We start from the raw sequence: 22,009 nt of genomic DNA, 5'->3' as shown, positions 1-22,009 counted from the left end.
ATCGGATGTCGTCGACCTTCTTTTCAAAATGGTTGACGAAGTCATCTGCAGAGAGGGAGGAGGGGGGGAGGGGGGGGAGGATTCAGGAGGGAGGAGAAGGTGGCAAAGAGCTTCCTAGGGTTAGAGGCAGATGCTTGGAATTTAGAGTGGTAAAAAGTGGCTTTAGCAGCAGAGACAGAGGAGGAAAATGTAGAGAGGAGGGAGTGAAAGGATGCCAGGTCCGCAGGGAGGCGAGTTTTCCTCCATTTCCGCTCGGCTGCCCGGAGCTCTGTTCTGTGAGCTCGCAATGAGTCATCGAGCCACGAAGCGGGAGGGGAGGACCGAGCCGGCCTGGAGGATAGGGGACATAGAGAGTCAAAGGATGCAGAAAGGGAAGAGAGGAGGGTTGAGGAGGCAGAATCAGGAGATAGGTTGGAGAAGGTATGAGCAGTGGGAAGAGCTGATAGGATGGAAGAGGAGAGTGTAGCGGGGGAGAGAGAGCGAAGGTTGGGACGGCGCGATACCATCCGAGTAGGGGCAGTGTGGGAAGTGTTGGATGAGAGTGAAAGGGAAAAGGATACAAGGTAGTGGTCGGAGACTTGGAGGGGAGTTGCAATGAGGTTAGTGGAAGAACAGCATCTAGTAAAGATGAGGTCGAACGTATTGCCTGCCTTGTGAGTAGGGGGGGAAGGTGAGAGGGTGAGGTCAAAAGAGGAGAGGAGTGGAAAGAAGGAGGCAGAGAGGAATGAGTCAAAGGTAGACGTGGGGAGGTTAAAGTCGCCCAGGACTGTGAGAGGTGAGCCGTCCTCAGGAAAGGAGCTTATCAAGGCATCAAGCTCATTGATGAACTCTCCGAGGGAACCTGGAGGGCGATAAATGATAAGGATGTTAAGCTTGAAAGGGCTGGTAACTGTGACAGCATGGAATTCAAAGGAGGCGATAGACAGATGGGTAAATGGAGAGAGAGAGAATGACCACTTGGGAGAGATGAGGATCCCGGTGCCACCACCCCGCTGACCAGAAGCTCTCGGGGTGTGCGAGAACACGTGGGCGGACGAAGAGAGAGCAGTAGGAGTAGCAGTGTTATCTGTGGTGATCCATGTTTCCGTCAGTGCCAAGAAGTCGAGGGACTGGAGGGAGGCATAGGCTGAGATGAACTCTGCCTTGTTGGCCGCAGATCGGCAGTTCCAGAGGCTACCGGAGACCTGGAACTCCACGTGGGTCGTGCGCGCTGGGACCACCAGATTAGGGTGGCCGCGGCCACGCGGTGTGGAGCGTTTGTATGGTCTGTGCAGAGAGGAGAGAACAGGGATAGATAGACACATAGTTGACAGGCTACAGAAGAGGCTACGCTAATGCAAAGGAGATTGGAATGACAAGTGGACTACACGTCTCGAATGTTCAGAAAGTTAAGCTTACGTAGCAAGAATCTTATTGACTAAAATGATTGAAATGCTACAGTACTGCCGATCACAAGAACGGTGAGCAAAAATCCCAGAACCACACGGGGGGACCTAGTGAATGACCTGCAGAGAGCTGGGACCAAAGTAACAAAGCCTACCATCAGTAACACACTACGCCGCCAGGGACTCAAATCCTGCAGTGCCAGATGTGTCCCCCTGCTTAAGCCAGTACATGTCTGTACAGGCCCATCTGAAGTTTGCTTGAGAGCATTTGGATGATCCAGAAGAAGATTGGGAGAATGTCATATGGTCAGATGAAACCAAAATAGAACCTTTTGGTAAAAACTCAACTCGTTGTGTTTGGAGGACAAAGAATGCTGAGTTGCATCCAAAGAACACCATACCTACTGTGAAGCATGGGGGTGGAAACATCATGCTTTGGGGCTGTTTTTTTTGCAAAGGGACCAGGACGACTGATCCGTGTAAAGGAAAGAATGAATGGGGTCGTGTATCGTGAGATTTTGAGTGCAAACCTCCTTCCATCAGCAAGGGCATTGAAGATGAAACTTGGCTGGGTCTTTCAGCATGACAATGATCCCAAACACACCACCCGGGCAACGAAGGAGTGGCTTCGTAAGAAGCATTTCAAGGTCCTGGAGTGGCCGAGCCAGTCTCCAGATCTCAACCCCATAGAAAATCTTTGGAGGGAGTTGAAAGTCCGTGTTGTCCAGCAACAGCCCCAAAACATCACTGCTCTAGAGGAGATCTGCATGGAGGAGTGGGCCAAAATACCAGCAACAGTGTGTGAAAACCTTGTGAAGACTTACAGAAAACGTTTGACCTCTGCCATTGCCAACAAAGGGTATATAACAAAGTATTGATAAACTTTTGTTATTGACCAAATACTTATTTTCCACCATAATTTGCAAATAAATTCATTAAAAATCCTACAATGTGATTTTCTGGATTTTTTTTCTAATTTTGTCTGTCATAGTTTAAGTGTACCTATGATGAAAATTACAGGCCTCTCTCATCTTTTTTTTGCCCAACTGTATTTGATGATTGGCATCTAAACTTTCATAGTATTACTACACCGAACGGCAACACAGTTTGTCTTTCAATCACCCACGTGGGTACCTGCTTCTATAAACCAATGACAAGATGGGAGAGGCAGGATTTGCAGTGCATTCTGCGTCAGAAATAGAAAGGACTTCTATTTTAGCCCTTGGCAACAGTCACTCGCAAGCAGTGTTGGTGCAATAATTGTATAACATAGATTTCTAAATTTATTTTGCAAAGCTTGCGCACGCGTTGCGAGTGGTGTGGTCGGCCTATTAGACCACTGCACCACTCGGGAGCCCATGTACTGTATAAATTATATATTTATAATTTCTACGGATTTAAAATCATTGAAGTTATGATAGTTTAAATGTGTCCTGTCCTTTTATAAAAATGCATTTCTTTGATTCATTAACTTTTGTAAGCCACTGATGACCTATTTTAGAATACTATGATTTCTGGTTTTGGCAGCTAAGTGTATTTTAATATTTGATTTCAGATTTTTTCTACTTTATTAAAAGGTTTTAGATACATTTCAGAAAGCTGTGTTTTGTTTGTTTGCATACATGTCTGTATAAGTATGCAAGTGCCCATACTAATGCCACCGTCTGATGTGGTATTTTCAAGAGGTAGTGGCTGGTATTGGTGATTTATAGTGGTTAGTATTGGTGTTTATAGTGGCCGGTATTGGTGGTTATAGTGGCCGGTATTGATACAAGTATTGTTTTGAAAACCTTTGGCACCAGAATGAACAACACTTTCAGAATTTTCTGATTAATTCAGCGTAACAGCATGACCTTAGAATTGTCAGAAACCCAGGAGTGACAGGGACTATATTCTAGATGTGGAGGTCACACATCCAACATGTCTTCAGGACTATATCTTGGGTTATTACTGCCTCTCTCTCAGTTCCCTGTGGTTTTGTGTCACAGGTGAGATGATTGTTGTTATTACAATGTAATTGCGAGATGGTTATTGTTACACCAGATGCTGAATGTGACTGCAAGCTGTACTGCACAGACAAACGTCATTAGAGGTATTTAATTCTATGGCTCAATAGCTTTCACAAACTGGCCAAGTCCGTGTAAACAAATTCGGTAAAGACAATCATAATCCAAAGGCTCAGTCAGTCATACATTGAGTTAGCATTGCAGGTCAGGCTACACCGGTGTGTGGGAAAACACATAGACCTTTTGACCGAGTATGGTAATGAATTGACCAAGAGTGATGTTTGAATTATTAGTCATTGTACCAGTACAGTGTGAGCCACAGAACCTTTCTTCCAAAATATGTCATTGATCGGTTTGTGAGGGTTTGAGAAATGCGTCTTCTTGGCCAACTTACAGACCCACTCCTTCCTCCTAGAGAGGACCATCCTCTTGAGGGACAATGGGAGTCAGTACAACCAAGAGGATGAGTGCTGGACCCCTGATGGTGGCTGGATGCTGGCTGTGGCTGGATGGTGGCTGGACCCCTGTTGGTTGCTGTGGCTGGATGGTGGCTGGGGCTAGACTGCCTGGGGCTGGATGGAAGCTGGGGCTGGATGGTGGCTGGGGCTACTCATCTGTTTCGTCATCACTGGGTTCTCCTACGCCTTCCCAAAAGCTGTCAGTGTCTCCTTCAAGGAGCTATTGAGGAACTTTGATGTGGGCCAAAGCGACATGGTCTGAATCTCCTCCATCATGCTGCCCATGCTCAATGGATCAGGTCAGAGGTCAATCATAGAGTTGATACAGGGGCCTCTGAGATCTTGAATCGTATACGAAACAAAGTAAATAAAATAAATAAAAAGCGTTCAATGGGAGAAACAAAACAGAAATGTGAGTCTCTTGCAGTTCTGCATCATTTCATGAATAAATACACATTGCCTGTTTGTCTGTGAACGCCTTCTGCCCAGGCCCAGTGTCCAGTATCACGGTCAACAGGTTTGACTGCAGGTCGGTGATGCAGGTCGGAAGTTTGCTGGCATCAGCAGGCATGGTGGGAGCTTCCTTCACCACCGCCATTAAACAGCTTTACCTTTCAGGTACTTGCAACATATCACAATACACACTACTAATCCCTCTCTCTATCCAGCTCTAACGTGTAACTTCCCATAGTCTGTATACAATGATTTCGTTCCAGGCCCCCAATGACTAATGCTCCGTGTTCCTCTCTGTCCTGTCCCCCCTGGGTCAGGTTCTGCTAGACCACTATGGCTGAAGGGAAGGCTTTCTCATCATGGGGGACTGCTGCTCAACTGTGGGGCTTTCATGAGACCTCTGGAGAGGAGGAGGAAATGGGAGACGGGAACGAACCAGCGCTGAAAGAAAAGTTTCCTTCAAAAGTAGGAAAGGAGAAGAATGGAATAGAAAATAAGCTTTTGGACTTAAGGGGGATGCCTGAACAGAGAGCTGTTGATCTTCACTGAGTGGACAAAACATTTGGAACACCTTCCTAATATTGAGTTGCACCCCTTTTTCAGTCGGAATAGCCTCAATTCATCGGGGCCTGGACTCTACAAGGTGTCAAGCGTTCCACAGGGATGCTGGCCTATGTTGACTCCAATGCTTCCCACAGTTGTGTCAAGTTTTCTGGATGTCGTTCGGGTGGTCAACCATTAATGATACACACAGGAAACTGTTGACCGTGAAAACCACAGCAGCGTTGCAGTTCTTGACGCACTCAAACAGGTGTGCCTGGCACCTACTAGCATACCACGTTCAAAGGCACTTAAATCTGTTATTTTGCCCATTCACCCTCTGAAGGGCACATGTACACAATACATGTCTCATTTGTCCCAAGGCTTGAAAATACTTCTTTAACCTGACTCCTCCCCACATGCACAAGTACAGTGAAATGCCTTTCTTGCAGCTCTAACCCCAACAATGCAGGAATCAATAACAATGTAATACTAAAAAAAACATAAGGTAGGAAAAAACACACACACTAAATAGAAATAAGAAGATTAGAAAGTAAGAAGCTATATACAGGGTCAGTAGTGAAATACAGGGTCAGTTCCAGGGTCAGTAGTGAAATACAGGGTCAGTAGCGAAATACAGGGTCAGTTCCAGGTTCAGTTCCAATACCATATTTACAATATGCAGGGTTACTGGAGTGATAGAGGTACAGTGCCTTTAGAACGTTTTCATACCCCTTGATTTATTCAACATTTTGTTGTGTTACAGCCTGAATTCACAATACCCCATAATAACAAAGTGAAAAAAAAATTCTTTAAGCGTTTGCCAATTTATTGAAAATTAAATACAGAAATATCTAATTTACATAAGTATTCACACCCCTGAATCTATACATGTTAGAAGCACCTTGGCAGCCATTACAGCTTTGAGTATTTCTGGATAAATCGCTAAGAGTTCTGGATTGTACAATTTGCACATTATTATTATATTTTTAATTCTACTAGTTCTGTGAAGTTGGTTGTTGATCAATGTTAGACAGTCATTTTCATGTCTGGCTAGATTTCAAAACCGATTTAAGTCAAAACTGTAACTCGGACACTCAGGAACATTCAATGATGTCTTGGTAAACAACTCCAGTGTATAATTTGGCCTTGTGTTTTAGGTTATTTTCCTGCTGAAAGGTTAATTTGTCTCCAGTGGCAGTTTGAAAGCAGACAGAACCAGGTTTCCCTCTTAAGATTGTGCCTGTACTTAGCTCTAGTCCGTTAATTTTTTTATCAAAAAAACTCCCTAGTTCTTGCCAATCTGCGCGTGCGGGGGCTGTGAACTTCCTACAGGACTGGCGCGCAGAAGAAATGCTATCAAATCAAATGTATTTATATAGCCTTTGTACATCAGCTGATATCTCAAAGTGCTGTACAGAAACCCAGCCTAAAACCCCAAACAGCAAGCAATGCAGGTGTAGAAGCACGGTGGCTAGGAAAAACTCCCTAGAAAGGCCAAAACCTAGGAAGAAACCTAGAGAGGAACCAGGCTATGAGGGGTGGCCAGTCCTCTTCTGGCTGTGCCAGGTGGAGATTATAACAGAACATGGCCAAGATGTTCAAATGTTCATAAATGAACAGCATAGTTAAATAATAATAATCACAGTAGTTGTCGAGGGTGCAGCAAGTCAGCACCTCAGGAGTAAATGTCAGTTGCCTTTTCATAGCCGATCATTAAGAGTATCTCTACCGCTCCTGCTGTCTCTAGTGAGTTGAAAACAGGAGGTCTGGGACAGGTAGCATGTCCGGTGAACAGGTTAGGATTCCATCGCCGCAGGCAGAACAGTTGAAACTGGAGCAGCAGCACGGCCAGGTGGACTGGGGACAGCAAGGAGTCATCATGCCGGGTAGTCCTGAGGCATGGTCTTAGGCCTCAGGTCCTCCGAGATAAAGAGAGAATTAGAGAGAGCATACTTAAATTCACACAGGACACCGGATAAGACAGGAGAAGTACTCCAGATATAACATACTGACCCTAGCCCCCCAACACATAAACTACTGCAGCATAAATACTGGAGGCTAAGACAGGTGGGGTCAGGAGACACTGTGGCCCCATCCGATGATACCCCCAGACAGGGCCAAACAGGAAGGATATAACCCCACCCACTTTGCCAAAGCGCAGCACCCACACCACTAGAGGGATATCTTCAACCACCAACTTACAATCCTGAGACAAGGCTGAGTATAGCCCACAAAGATCTCCGCCACGGCAAAACCCAAGGGGGGGCGCCAACCCAGACAGGAAGATCACGTCAGTGACTCAACCCACTCAAGTGACGCACCCCTCCTAGGAACGGCATGAAAGAGCACCAGTAAGCCAGTGACTCAGCCCCTAATAGGGTTAGAGGCAGAGAATCCCAGTGGAGAGAGCGGAACCGGCCAGGCAGAGACAGCAAGGGCAGTTGTTGCTCCAGAGCCTTTCCGTTCACCTACACACTCCTGGGCCAGACTACACTCAATCATATGACCCACTGAAGAGATGAGTCTTCAGTAAAGACTTAAAAGTCTATGCCACGCATAGACGAAAGAGATTAAACATTAGTTTGCCTATATAGATAAACGTTTATTCAGTGATCGAATCAATATTATATCAGCCCCTTGTCAATGTAACAAACCAACCATAACTTTGCAAGATTGAATCAGATTTTGTTGTAGGAATAGCCAGAGCGCGAAAGAGTAGAATTCTGTTGGCGGGGGTAGTTTACAAGCGGTGAGCCACGCGTGTGCACATTTGTTGATATTCTTTTTTAGTTAGCGAGTTATTAGCCCAGTTATACATAAGTATAGGTCAGTAAAGGGGAGTTACTGCTTCCTACAAGCGCTCAAAACAGGCAGGCTACATTTCAAGCTGTCTTTGAAAAGACAGTCTTAAGGTAAAGAGCTTGTCACTGAGTTCCCTGAATTCCTATCAGACCTTGTAGTCCTAGCAGATAATATTCAAATTTTTCGTGACTTTAATATTCACATGGAAAAGTCCACAGACCCACTCCAAAAGGCTTTCGGAGCCATCATCGACTCAATGGGTTTTGTCCAACATGTCTCTGGACCTACTCACTGCCACAGGCATACTCTGGACCTAGTTTTGTCCCATGGAATAAATGTGGATCTTGTTTTTTCTCATAATCCTGGACTATCGGACCACCATTTTATTACGTTTGCAATCGCAACAAATAATCTGCTCAGACCCCAACCAAGGAGCATCAAAAATTGTGCTATATATTCTCAGACAACCCAAAGATTCCTTGATGCCCTTCCAGACTCCCTCTGCCTACCCAAGGACATCAGAGGGAAAAAAATCAGTTAACCGCCTAACTGAGGAACTCAATTTAACCTTGTGCAATACCCTAGATGCAGTTGCACCCGTAAAAACTAAAAACATTTGTCATAAGAAACTAGCTTCCAGAAAATTGAATGAAACATGGTGAAGCCCCAAAATTGCCCTCGCTAGAAGCCTGTGTTTCAGGCATAAGGAAGTGGTTGGTTGCAAACTTTCTACTTTTAAACTCGGCCAAAACAGAGATGCTTGTTCTAGGTCCCAAGAAACAAAGAGATCTTCTGTTGAATCTGGCAATTAATCTTGATGGTTGTACAGTCGTCTCAAATAAAACTGTGGACCTCGGCGTTACTCTGGACCCTGATCTCTCTTTTGACAAACATATCAAGACTGTTTCAATGACAGCTTTTTTCCATCTACGTAACATTGCAAAAATGTCCAAAAATTATGCAGAAAAATGAATCCATGCTTTTGTTACTTCTAGGTTAGACTACTGCAATGCTCTACTTTCCGGCTACCCGGATAAAGCGCTAAATACGGCTGCTAGAATCCTGACTAGAACCAAAAAACGTTAGAATATTCCTCCAGTGCTAGCCTCCCTACACTGGCTTCCTGTTAAGGCAAGGGCTGATTTCAAGGTTTTACTGCTAACCTACAAAGCATTACATGGGCTTGCTCTTACCAATCTTTCCGATTTGGTCCTGCCGTACATACCTACACATACGCTACAATCACAAGACAAGACGCAGGCCTCCTAATTATCCCTATAATTTCTAAGCCAACAGCTGGAGGCAGGGCTTTCTCCTATAGAGCTCCATTTTTATGGAATGGTCTGCCTACCCATGTGAGAGACGCAGACCTTTAAGTCTTTACTGAAGACTCATCTCTTCAGTAGGTCATATGATTGAGTGTAGTCTGGCCCAGGAGTGTGAAGGTGAATGGAAAGGCTCTGGAGCAACGAACTGCCCTTGCTGTCTCTGCCTGGCCGGTTCCCCTCTCTCCACTGGGATTCTCTGCCTCTAACCCTATTACAGGGGCTGAGTCACTGGCTTACTGGTGCTCTTCCATGCTGTTCCCAGGATGGTGCATCACTTGAGTGGGTTGAGTCGCTGACGTGGTCTTCCTATCTGGGTTGGCGCCCCCCCTTGGATTGTGCTGTGGCGGAGATCTTTGTGGGCTATACTCGGCCTTGTCTCAGGATGGTAAGTTGGTGTTTGAAGATATCCCTCTAGTGGTGTGTGGGCTGTGCTTTGGCAAAGTGGGTGGGGTTATATCCTGCCTGTTTGGCCATGTCTGGGGGTATCATTGGATGGGGCCACAGTGTCTCCTGACCCCTCCTGTCTCAGCATCCAGTATTTATGCTGCAGTTGTTTATGTGTCGGAGGGCTAGGGTCAGTATGTTATAGCTGGAGTATTTCCCCTGTCTTATCCGGGGTCCTGTGTGAATTTAAGTATGCTCTCTCTAATTCTCTCTTTCTTTCTCTCTCTTTCTCTCTCTCTCTCTTTCTTATTTTGTAAAGTGATTTCTTACATCATACAACACAATACAATATACAGTCACCTATTTGGCCCATGGTGTTACAGACCAAGTAAAACAATAATGAATTAATAACAAGCCCTTCATAATGCTACAACGTTTTATATGTCTCATGCAGTTTCAGCCTGCGTTGAACACCACATATAGACTGTAGGCTATATCATAGAAATCAAAAGTTATTTCCAGGTAAAAATGTTATGGGATTTTTTAAAACATTCTTAAATTTAACCTTTATTTAACTAGGCAAGTTGGTTAAGAACTAATTCTTATTTACAATGACAGCCTACCGGGGAACAGTTGGTTAACTGCTTTGTTCAGGGGCAGAAAGACAGATTTTTACCTCGTCAACTCAGCGATTCAATCCAGCAATCTTTCGGTTACTGGCCCAATGCTCTTACCACTAGGCTACCTGCCGGATTTGCTCTATTGGTTTTGTTGGTAGGCCTATATTATACTCAAATGCCACAATAGCTTATAGGCTTCTGTCTAAATCTGTAAGGGTACCGCCTCAGTGTTCACTGTTGAAGCACGCGAAGGGATATTCTATGTCTGCTTTCTATTTTTATCCATCTAACAATTGGGCCCTTCTTTGCGAGGCATTGGAAACCCTCCATGGTCTTTGTTGTTGAATTTCTGTTTGAAATTCACTGCTCAACCAAGGGACCTTACAGATAATTATACTGTATGTCTGGGGTACAGAGATGAGGCAGTCATTCAAAAATCATATTAAACAATATTATTGCACACATAGTCAGTCCAATAACTTATGTGACTTGTTAATCACATTTTTTCTTCTGAATGTATTTAGGCTTGCAATAAAAAAAGGGGTTGAATACTTATTGATTCAAGATATTTCAGTTTTCATTTTTTATAATTTTATTTTTAGGCCAGTTGAGAACAAGTTCTCATTCACAACTGCGACCTGGCCAAGATAAAGTAAAGCAGTGCGACAAAAACAACAACACGGAGTTACACATGGGATAAACAAACGTACAGTCAATAACACAATAGAAAATCTGTATACAGTGTGTGCAAATGAAGTAAGGAGGTAAGGAAATAAATAGGCCATAGTGGCAAAGTAATTACAATTTAGCAATTGACACTGGAGTGATAGATGTGCAGATGAGGATGTGCAAGCAGAAATACTGGTGTGCAAAAGAGCAGAATTTTGTTTTATAAATATGGGGATGAGGTAGGTAGTTGGTTGGATGGGCTATTTACAGATGGGCTGTGTACAGCTGCAGCGATCAGTAAGCTGCTCAGACAGCCAATGCTTGAAGTTAGTGAGGGAGATAAGTCTCCAACTTCAGTGATTTTTGCAATTCATTCCAGTCATTGGCAGCAGAAAACTGGAAGGAAAAGCGGCCAAAGGAGGTGTTAGCTTTGGGGATGACCAGTGAGATATACCTGCTGGAGCGCGTGCTACAGTTGGGTGTTGCTACGGTGACCAGTGAGCTGAGATAAGGCGGAGATTTACCTAGCACAGACTTATAGATGACCTGGAGCCAGTGGGTTTGGCAATGAATATGTAGCAAGGACCAGCCAACGAGTGCATACAGGTCGCAATGGTGGGTAGTATATGGGGTTTTGGTGACAAAATGGATGGCACTGTGGTAGACTGCATCCAATTTGCTGAGTAGAGTGTTGGAGGCTATTTTGTAAATGACATCGCCGAAGTCGAGGATCGGCAGGATAGTCAGTTTTACGAGGGTATGTTTGGCAGGATGAGTGAAGGAGGCTTTGTTGCGAAATAGGAAGCCGATTCTAGATTTGATTTTGGATTGGAGATGCTTAATGTGAGCCTGGCAGGAGAGTTTACAGTCTAGCTAGACACCTAGTTATTTATAATTGTCCACATATTCTAAGTCAGAACCGTCCAGAGTAGTGATGCTAGGTGGGTGGGCGGGCGGTGTGGGTAGCGATCAGTTGAACAGCATACATTTAGTTTTACTATCATTTAATAAGAGCAGTTGCGGAAGGAGTGTTGTATGGCATTGAAGCTCGTTTAGAGATTTGTTAACACAGTGTTCAAAGAAGGGCCAGATGTATACAGAATGGTGTCGTCTGCGTAGAGGTGGATCAAAGATCACCCACTGCAAGAGCGACATCATTGACAGAGAAAATGATGTATACAGAGAAGCGAGTCAGCCCGAGAATTTAACCCTGTGGCACCCCCATAGAGACTGCCAGAGGTCCAGACAACGGGCCCTCCAATTTGACACACTGAACTCTATCTGAGAAGTAGTTAGTGGACCAGGCGAGGCAGTAATTAGAGAAACCAAGGCTGTTGAGTCTGCCGATAAGAATATGGTGATTGACAGAGTCGAAAGCCTTGGCCAGGTCGATGAAGAAGGCTGCACGGTACTGTTTAAATGTGTAAACATTTCTAAAACATAATTTGACATGGGTATTGTGTGTAGGCCAGTGACACAAAATCTCATTTTGATCCACAACAAAATTAGGAAAAAGGCTAAGGGTGTGAGTACTTTCCAAAGGCACTGTATATATGTATGGGGTAAGGTGACTAGGCTTCAGGATATATGATAGAGTAACAGCAGCGTAAATTATGATTGTGTGTGTGTGTGTGTGTGTGTGTGTGTGTGTATAGAGTCAGTATAAATGTACTGTATCTGCATGTTATGTGTGTGAACAAATTATGAAGTGTTTGTGTGTGTGTTGGAGTGTGTAGAGTCCTGTGAGTGTGCGTAGAGACAGTGCAAAATAAAATACAAGGGGGTCAACTTAGTCTGTGTAGCCATTCTGTTAGCTATTTAGCAATCTTATTGCTTGTGAATATACGCTGTTTTTGGAGAACAACCTGGTCTCATAGACTAGACGTAACATAGTAAATGGAAATACGGGACACTCAAATCAGTATGATAAGTTACATTTGGTATGGTTACATAAAACAAACCTTACTTCAGGTAAACCCAAAGGTTGTGAGTTCGAATCACATCACATAAAACTTGAGCATTTTAGCTAATTAACAACTTTCCAACGACTTTTTTAGCTACTTTTCAACTACTTCACATTTTAACTAACCCTTCCCCTAACCTTAACCGTTTTAGCTAACCCTTCCCCTAACCTTAATTCTTTAACCTCTAAACTTAACCTTAACCCCTAGCCTGGCTGACGTTAGCCAGCCAGCCAGCCACCTGGCTAGAATTTGTAACATATCATACATTTTTGCAAAATCGTAACATAATTGTAATTTTTTTTTAAATGTGCATATTGTACAAATTGTAATTAGTAACAAATCATCTGAAATGGGTGAAGGACATCCACAAATTAATACATACCATATGAAACATAACATATCATACTAAATCAAAAACAATTTTATTTATCTCATGTGCAGAATACAGCAGGTGAACAACAGGTGAAATGCTTACTTACTACAAGCCCTTAACCAACAATGCAGTTTTAAGAATATATATATTTTAATTAGAAATATAACAACTAATTAAGGAGCAACAATAAAATAATAGTAGGGAGGCTATTTACAAGGGGTTCCTGGACAGAGTCAATGTGCGGGAGCACCGGTTAGTCGAGGTAATATGTACGTGTAGGTAGAGGTAAAGTGACTATGCATGGATAATAGACAGAGAGTGGCAGCAGCATAAAAATTAGGTTGGGGTGGGGACAATGCAAATAGTCCGGTTAGCCATTTGATTAACTGTTCAAGAGTTATGGCTTGAGGGTAGAAGAAGTTAAGAAGCTTTCTTGACCTAGACTTGGCTCTCCAGTACCGTTTGCTGTGCAGTAGCAGAAAGAACAGTCTATGACTAAATGGAGTGTCTCCGGTTTACATACAGAATAATACGAAATACTCTGAGACCAGAATGCAGTGCCTGGTGTCAGATTTGATGCACCAGTACCGCTTGCTGTGCAGAAGCAGAGTCAATGGCTCGGATGGCTGGAGAATTTAACAATTGTCTGGGCCTTGCTTTGCGACCTCCTGATATAGAGGTCCTGGATGGCAGGGAGTTCGGCCCCAGTGATGTACTGGGTTGTCCCCACCACCCTCTATGTACCATGTGAACTTGGGCAGTGCTGTTGCCAAACCAAGCAGTGACGCAGCCAATCAAGATACTCTCATTGGTGCAGCTGTACAACTTTTTGAGGATTTGAGGGCCCATGCCAAACTTTTTCACTTCCTGAGGGGGAAGAAGCACTGTCGTGCCTTCACAGCTGTGTGAGTGGACCGTTTTAAGTAGTTTGTGATTTGGACACCTGGCTCTGGCTGGCTGGTAAGGTGCAATATTTTCTCATTCAAAAATGACCGCCACATAAAATAATTAGGGCGGTGCTTACTAAAGCAACGCACTTACATATATGTTTTTTCATTGGCTATGTTTACTTTCCGTCCACTCTGCATGTATTTTGGTGATATGAATGGTCTGTTGACAAGTCTGTCAAAATTCCTGTCTAGCGATTGGCTGAATATTGCATCATCACAGCCTTTCACTCTTGTTGCGCTGAAGCGGGTAAAGTATTGTGCATTTGTCTAGCAGGAGACAAGTATTTTCTTGTGAAGGCCTTTTCTTTGGAAAATAAACACTGTTTTGCTGGAAACAGTGAAGTGATTTATTTTTTAAATACATTTTCTGTGTTAGTTGTTCAAGTTCCTGTACCAAATATGCCAAGAGGCGGTAAGTAATCAAACGCCGTTATTTTTGCTAACGTTCCAAATGTAGCTAACGTTAGCTAGCCATACAACAGAACATTACCTTAAAATAGATATAGCTAACTAGCGTTAGCTAGCGACTTGGAAGGATCTAGCAAAATGTATGTTTTGTTGAGGTTCCCCGTTTCGTGAGAACTGACATCGCTTGCTAGCCACGAGCCATAGAGAAGCAAATTGACACCTGGCAACTTGATTTGCCAGATAACGTATAGTGACTACTGTAGCTAGATGGCTAACGTTAACTATGTAACGTTAGTTGTTAGCTTGCTAGCTGTTAGGCTACTGTCACTAGCTAATGTTAGCTAAACTGTTCATCTGGCTAGCACCATGTGCACCCGGTTGATTTCATCCATTTACGTTCATGTCAGTATCATGTTTCTTGACAAGCATTTACTGTCCCCCTTGATAGTAATGTTATGTGGCTAATGAGTTATGCCACATGTATCCAGGCAGCGAAGAAGTTACATGACTTTATGGATTGGATTCTGACATCTGTAGTTAACCATGACGCAGTGAGTAAACGTCATGTCTGACTCATCTCTTGTTCTCTGTTATCTCTACAACATGCCACGCGCTCTCTCATTTGGGGTTTTAAGGTAAAAAAGGTCACAAGGGTCGGGGAAAGCAGTTCAGCAACCCAGAAGAGATCGACAGACAGATGAAAGCACAGAGGGAGCTGGTGAGTAAAGGACCCATGTCTCTGAGGGGATATCAAGTTTTTGTACCTTTGTGAGTAACAAAAGCTCTAGACCAGTAATGGGTAACTTTGATGGGGGTGGGTGCTACAAAACATCTGAACTCTGCATGAGAAGCCGCAGTGGCTTGCAGGTCTGTATACCCACATCCATACCCACACGTTTTTTTTATTTAACCAGGTAGGCTATTTGAGAACAAGTTCTCATTTGCAACTGTGACCTGGCCAAGATAAAGCAAAGCAATTCGACACATACCCTTGTAAAACTGACCGTCCTCCTGATCCTCGACTTCGACGATGTCATTTACAAAATAGCCTCCAATACCCTACTCAATAAATTGGATGCAGTCTATCACAGTGCCATCTGTTTTGTCACCAAAGCCCCATATAATACCCATCACTGCGACCTGTACGCTCTCGTTGGCTGGCCATCGCTTCATAATCGTCGCCAAACCCACTGACTCCATGTCATCTACAAGACCCTGCTAGGTAAAGTCCCCCCTTATCTCAGCTCGCTGGTCACTATAGCAGCACCCACCTGTAGCACGCGCTCCGGCAGGTATCTCTCAGGTCACCCCCAAAGCCAATTCCTACTTTGGCCGCCTCTCCTTACAGTTCTCTTCTGCCAATGACTGGAACAAACTACAAAAATCTCTGAAACTGAAAACACTTATCTCCCTCACTAGCTTTAAGCACCAGCTGTCAGAGCAGCTCACATATTACTGCACCTGTACATAGCCCATCTATAATTTAGCCCAAACAACTACCTCTCCCCCTACTGTATTTATTTATTTTGTGCATTTGCACCCCATTATTTCTATCTCTACTTTGCACTTTCTTCCACTGCAAATCTACCATTCCAGTGTTTTACTTGCTATATTGTATTTACTTCACCACCATGTCTTTTTTTTTTTTTTTTTTTTTTTTTTTTTGCCTTTACCTCATCTCACCTCACTTGCTCACATTGTATATAGACTTATTTTTCTACTGTATTATTGACTGTATGTTTGTTTTACTCCATGTGTAACTCTGTGTTGTTGTGTGTGTCGAACTGCTTTGCTTTATGGTAACATTGACATATATACACCAAGAAATGCATTTCAAACACGGACATGATGGCTTTAACATGATCTAATAGGTGTGTGTGTGACAGGAGGCGAATGGCGGGGTAGAGAAGGAGGAGGAGAAGTCATCAGGATCTGACGACAGCAGCAGTGAAGAGGAGGACATTGTGAGTGAGGGGCTCCTTTTTAATGTCTAGTTCTAGGCCTCCCGCCAAGGAATTAGACGTGTTGATGTGGGGTTTTACTGAGAGACTTGTGAAGATTCTCCTACTCACTTTGAAAGTGTTACCTGCCAACACTAAAGTAGTCAGAGCTGCAATGTTGACTCTGTTCAATGTCTTGACATTCTCTGTTATTGCAGAACAAGAAGAAGAGTGGAGTGGAGGGATTGATCGAGATTGAGAATCCCAACCGCATATCGCAGAAAAGTAAGAAGGTGACCGAACTAGATGTCAACGCACCCAAAGAGCTGTCACGCAGAGAGAGGTGGGGGTCCTTCAAGTCTCAGGCCTATGCCTAAAATTAAATGACTAAAGGTAGTAATTTCAGAAATAACCCGTTTTGACTTGGAAGCGTTTGGGTTTGTGAAGGTCTTGGGAGTAGGTGTCGGCAAGAAGATTTATTTAATTTCCACTCCGCACGCCCAGTTAACATTCAGATGGAAATGATAACAGAAAATGTGGTGGGGTTGTTAATAGACCTTGGACTTTTTGATAGCAGGACTTTGTTATGCTCTGTCTCAGGGAGGAGATTGAGAAGCAGAAGGCAAAGGAGCGCTACATGAAGCTGCACCTGGAGGGGAAGACGGACCAGGCACGGGCTGACCTCGCCAGGCTGGCCATCATCAAGAAGCAGAGAGAGGACGCGCAAAAGAAGAGGGACGGCCTCAAAAAAGGTGAGGGATTACACATCTACTGTGCTAGTACTTTGTGCTGTAAAGTCCGCTAGGTATTGGTATTTCTCAATGGTAATTTGAGACGGCCATACAGGAACTGTTGTGTTAATTCAGACAGACTGGTTTAAGTGTTACTCCTTTTGAATTCAGTGCCTAACCGACTGTGTCTTTATCTGACGATTTCCTAGAAAAAGAAGCTGAAGACTCCAAGTCCAAGCGTTAGTCCCCTGTCTCCCGAGGACTTGGCCTGGCAAACGTTCTGCGGAGGCTGGAGAGACGAGAGAAGATTGTAGGAGGGAGGGGAGGGGACCAATACGAGGGTTGTCGGCTCAAGGGTACCATGTGCTTCGGCTCCTGCCCTTCATCTCCGATGAGAGAAGGGTGTGAGCGGGGCGTTTTTGGAGGACACGGGAAGGGGGGGTGGGGGGGGGAACGCCTGTTTCGTTTCTCTGAATTATGTGAGGTTACAACGGCAGGTGTTCTAGTGTCTTCACTCCTCCCCTGTGTTCTTATTCTAAAGCTGCTGGAGATCATTCTTTAATTTTTACATTTTAACACTGTTTACTTAGGAATGGGAAATGTTGGGATGATGAGGGGTTTGTATACCTTCTCCTTCATCTAACCTGTTTTAAGGTGATTCAAGAGGAGGTGGTTGGGATTGAGGAACACTAATCAGATCCATCTTATATAGGAAGTCTATGTACTCTTTATTGTCTTGTTCTGGCCTTTGTCTCTACCGGCTGTGTCTTCATTCACAACCTGACCATTTTAAAGGCCTTTGGCCGCAAAGGAGAGATGTTGGAAAGAGCTGTCCCAGAGGCAGTAGTGTCTGACAAAACATGCGTCAAGGAATCAATCAGCCTTTATGCCACTTACTTGTAGGCTGTTCATTTCCTGGAGATTTTATTCTGTTGTATGTGTTGGTTTTTCTGCCCAGACATGTTCAGCTATTTGAGCTGTCACCTTGCTCTAATTTCTCTTTAAACCACCTGGCAGTGTAACATCTAGTAAAAAAGTTATATTGGTATAAAACGGGGCATAATGATATTTCACAATAATAAAATTGAAAAAGCATCGCTATAGCCTCCTACTGGATGTCTCTTTCTCAGCACTGTGGGTCACTGGCTTTCTCTTGAAAGAGACCATTATTTTGTTCCCTTTAACAGTTAACACGACCAAGTCAATGGTCGCGTTCCCCTGCTCAGACATTGCACTGCTGTTGGGCACCAGATTGCTATAACATCCAGACGTTATAAGATCTGGCAGGCATTAGCAACCCCTGGGCAGAGGAACTCGCCCACTGTCTGTCTGGTAGTCATGACGGTGCTATGCTGTAGTGCAATGGTTGGAACCTGATATGCCTTTAACAGGAAAGCAATATTCTCTGGAGGTTGTGGCGAAAACTAATTTCTCTCTTGAAAACATACAGTATATACAAAGTGTTTTAATGTTTATAAAAAGGACTCTCCAGGACTGAAAGGATTGGTCGGATAATTGGTTGACTCGTCTATTTGAATTTTGTTGTATAGAAATAAATACATTTAATAGATGAATGAATAACTATTTGAATTGGTTTTGATTTGAATGGGCTTACACAATACATCCATTGTCTAGACCTGTGGTTTCCAACCTTTCACTTACTGTATTACGGTGGGAACCGATGGTCTACACCACATCAAATATGACATTTCAGAAGTTGTAGGTCTATGTACAGTTGACGGTGGTTGTTTTTAGGCCTGTACACCATTGTATAGAAGTTTGTCCTTGCACCCCACAAAGCTATTCAGACAAAAGATCTGCTTTTGCTTCAAATGCTGATGTGAATGCTCTGATAGACGGTGTGAAAAACTCACTCCACTGCTCGGCTTCTGTGGTGTCGCGGAACAGGAGTGTTGACACAAGATTATGATACTGTAGTGCAGGGTTTCCCAAACTGTCCTGGTGCCCCCCCTGGCTCCACGTTTTAATTTTTGCCCTAGCACTACACAGCTGATAAAAATAATCAACTCATCAAGCTTTGATTATTTTAATCAGATGTGGGCAGCTGCAAGGGCAAAAAACAAAACATGCACCCAGGGGGGGGGGCCCAGGACCGAGTTTGGCAAACCCTGCTGTAGTGCACAGGTGTCAAACTCATTCCACAGAGAGCCTAGTGGCTGCGGGTTTTCGCTCCTCCCTTATACCTGACTGATGAATTAAGGTCACTAATTAGTAAGGAACTCCCCACACCTGGTTGTTTAGCTCTTAATTAGGCCCTCCATGGAACCAGTTTGACACCCCTGCTGTAGTGGATTTGGGTGACAGCACTGATGGTCTCTATAATAGATACAGGTCCAACACATTATTGTATGTATATGGGCTGAAGATTGTTGCTCATTCATTTTCAACACTTCACCCATCACCCCATACCTATAACTAGCAATTTCACTGTTGCCACCAGGCTGCAGTATTTGAAAAGACCATAACTGACAATCTGCACATACATCATGTAACTTTACTGCTATTGTAGATACACTGGAAATGTTAAGAACTGCATGCAATCTGTATTTATCCAGTGGTGTGTCCAAACTATAATATAAGCCTATGAAAAAAGGATAGCTAGTATAGATGGCTGTTAAATCGCTACTCACATACCATCATTATTAGATTCAATATGATAAGTCCTAACCAGATGTCAATAATGTTTCCTCTTCTCACATCATGATCCGGTGTGTGCTGTGGACAGACTGCTTCCATTTACAGAAGTGTAGACAACAGAATCCAGATGTCAGATTGCCCAGTATTAACCCATAATATCACCATAAAGAAAGATTATTTAGATTCTCCTGTAAAGTAAGTATCATGCATGTCCTCAAGTTTTCAGGAAGGATTGATGTTGACAAAGAGGCCTCTATTCAGTCATGCATTTTAAGAAGAAAATATTAGGTGTCTGTCTTTTCACTACCACAATCTACTACTGTATGTATGGTGCAACCTCAACCAACATATACTCAGTTACAGAGCCTTCAGAAAGTATTTATACTCGTTGACTTATTTCGCATTTTGTTGTCTTGTAGCCTGAAAATCTCACCCGTCTACACACAATACACCATAATGACAAAGTTAAAACATGTTTTTATACATTTTTGCAGATGTATTGAAAATGAAATACAGATATGTCATTCACATAAGTATTCACACCACTTGAGTAAATGCTTTGTAAAAACACCTTAGTCTGCTATAATCGCTGCCATTCTGGGTAAATCTAAGAGCTTTCCACACTTGGATTGTGCAACATTTGCCCATTATTCTTTTCAAAATTCTTCAAGCTCTGTCTTCTTGATTAGCAACTCCAGTATAGATTTTTGCCTTGTGTTTTAGGTTATTGTCCTGCTGAAAGGTTAATTAATGTCTGGTAAAAAGCTAGTTTTGCTGAACCAGTTTTTCCTCTAGGATTTTGCCTGTGCATAGATCCATTCAGGATAAAAAATAAACGGGGAAAACTCCCCAGTCCTTAACGATTACAAGCCAAGCATACCCATAACATGATGCAGTCACAACTATTCTTGAAAATATGGAGAGTGGTACTCATTAACAGTTTGTATTCAAGACAAAAATTGAATTGCTTTTACACATTTTTTGCAGTAATACCTTAGGATGCATGCCTTGGAATATGTTTTATTCTGTACAGGTTTTCTTTTCACTCTGTCAATTGGGTTAATATTGTGTAGTAACTATAATGATGTTGATCCATCCTGTTTTCTCCTATCACGGCCGTTAAACTCTGTTGCAGTTTTGAAGTCACTAATTGACCTCATGGTGATATCCTTTGCGGTTTCCTTAATTAATAATTACTGCTATTTAAAATGTTACCTATCTACCAATAGGTTCTCCCTGCGAGGCATTGGAAAACCTCCCTAGTCTTTGTTTCAAGTTTTAATGTCACATGTACAAGTACCGTGAAATGCCATTCTTGCAAACTCAAAACCCAACAATGTAATAATCAATAACAATGTATTACTAGAAAAAACACACAAGAAATAATAAGTAATATGAAGAACACAATAAGTAAGTAAGCATACTATATACAGCGTCAGTTTCAAAACCATATTTACAATGTGCAGGTTATTTGAGTAATGAAGGTAGATACAGTTGAAGTCAGAAGTTTACATACATCTTAGCCAAATACATTTAAACTCAGTTTTTCACAATTCCTGACATTTAATCTTAGTAAAGATTCCCTGTCTTAGGTCAGTTAGGATCATCACTTTATTTTAAGAATGAAATGTCAGAATAATAGAGAGAAAGATTTATTTCAGCTTTTATTTCTTTCATCACATTCCCAGTGGGTCAGAAGTTTACATACACTCAATTAGTATTTGGTTGCATTGCCTTTAAATTGTTTAACTTGGGTCATATGTTTTGGGTAGTCTTCCACAAGCTTCCCACAATAAGTTTGGTGAATTTTGGCCCATTCCTCCAGACAGAGCTGGTGTAACTGAGTCAGGTTTGTAGACCTTGCTCGCACACGCTTTTTCAGTTCTGCCCACAAACTTCCTATAGGATTGAGGTCAGGGCTTTGTGATGGACACTCCAATACCTTGACTTTGTTGTCCCTAAGCCATTTTGCCATAACTTTGGAAGTATGCTTGGGGTCATTGTCTATTTGGAAAACCCATTTGTGACCAAGCTTTAAATTCCTGACTGATGTCTTGAGATGTTGCTTCAATATATCCACATCATTTTCCTCCTCATGACGCCATCTATTTTGTGAAGTGCACCAGTCCCTCCTGCAGCAAAGCACTCCCACAACATGATGCTGCTACCCCCGTGCTTCACGGTTGGGATGGTGTTCTTCGGCTTGCAAGCCTCTCCCTTTTTCCTCCAAACATAACAATGGTCATTATGGCCAAACAGTTCTATTTTTGTTTCATCAGACCAGAGGACATTTCTCCAAAAAGCACAATCTTTGTCCCCGTGTGCAGTTGCAAACCG

The 22,009-nt window shown here is 43.1% G+C and overlaps 1 protein-coding gene across 2 annotated transcripts; it reads left to right on the top strand.

The window, feature by feature from the left end:
• Window positions 1–14,151: 14,151 nt before the first annotated feature.
• Window positions 14,152–18,595, top strand: LOC135511995 (28 kDa heat- and acid-stable phosphoprotein-like). 2 transcript variants are annotated; one of them, XM_064933549.1, is made up of 6 exons: window positions 14,152–14,347; window positions 14,979–15,061; window positions 16,230–16,307; window positions 16,502–16,626; window positions 16,884–17,035; window positions 17,224–18,595. In XM_064933549.1, exons 1-6 carry the CDS (start codon window positions 14,335–14,337, stop codon window positions 17,256–17,258), a joined length of 486 nt encoding a protein of 161 aa, XP_064789621.1. In that variant the 5' UTR covers window positions 14,152–14,334; the 3' UTR covers window positions 17,259–18,595. The 2 variants fall into 2 exon arrangements, with proteins under 2 accessions (XP_064789621.1, XP_064789622.1); XM_064933550.1 differs by having other exon boundaries at window positions 14,153–14,347; window positions 17,230–18,595.
• The last annotated feature ends 3,414 nt before the right edge of the window (window positions 18,596–22,009 follow it).

The sequence above is a fragment of the Oncorhynchus masou genome, chromosome 24, assembly GCF_036934945.1.
Source record: "Oncorhynchus masou masou isolate Uvic2021 chromosome 24, UVic_Omas_1.1, whole genome shotgun sequence".
NCBI lineage: Eukaryota > Metazoa > Chordata > Actinopteri > Salmoniformes > Salmonidae > Oncorhynchus > Oncorhynchus masou.
The sequence above is the reverse complement of the archived record's forward strand: the minus strand, read 5'-3'. Positions and strand labels throughout refer to the sequence as shown.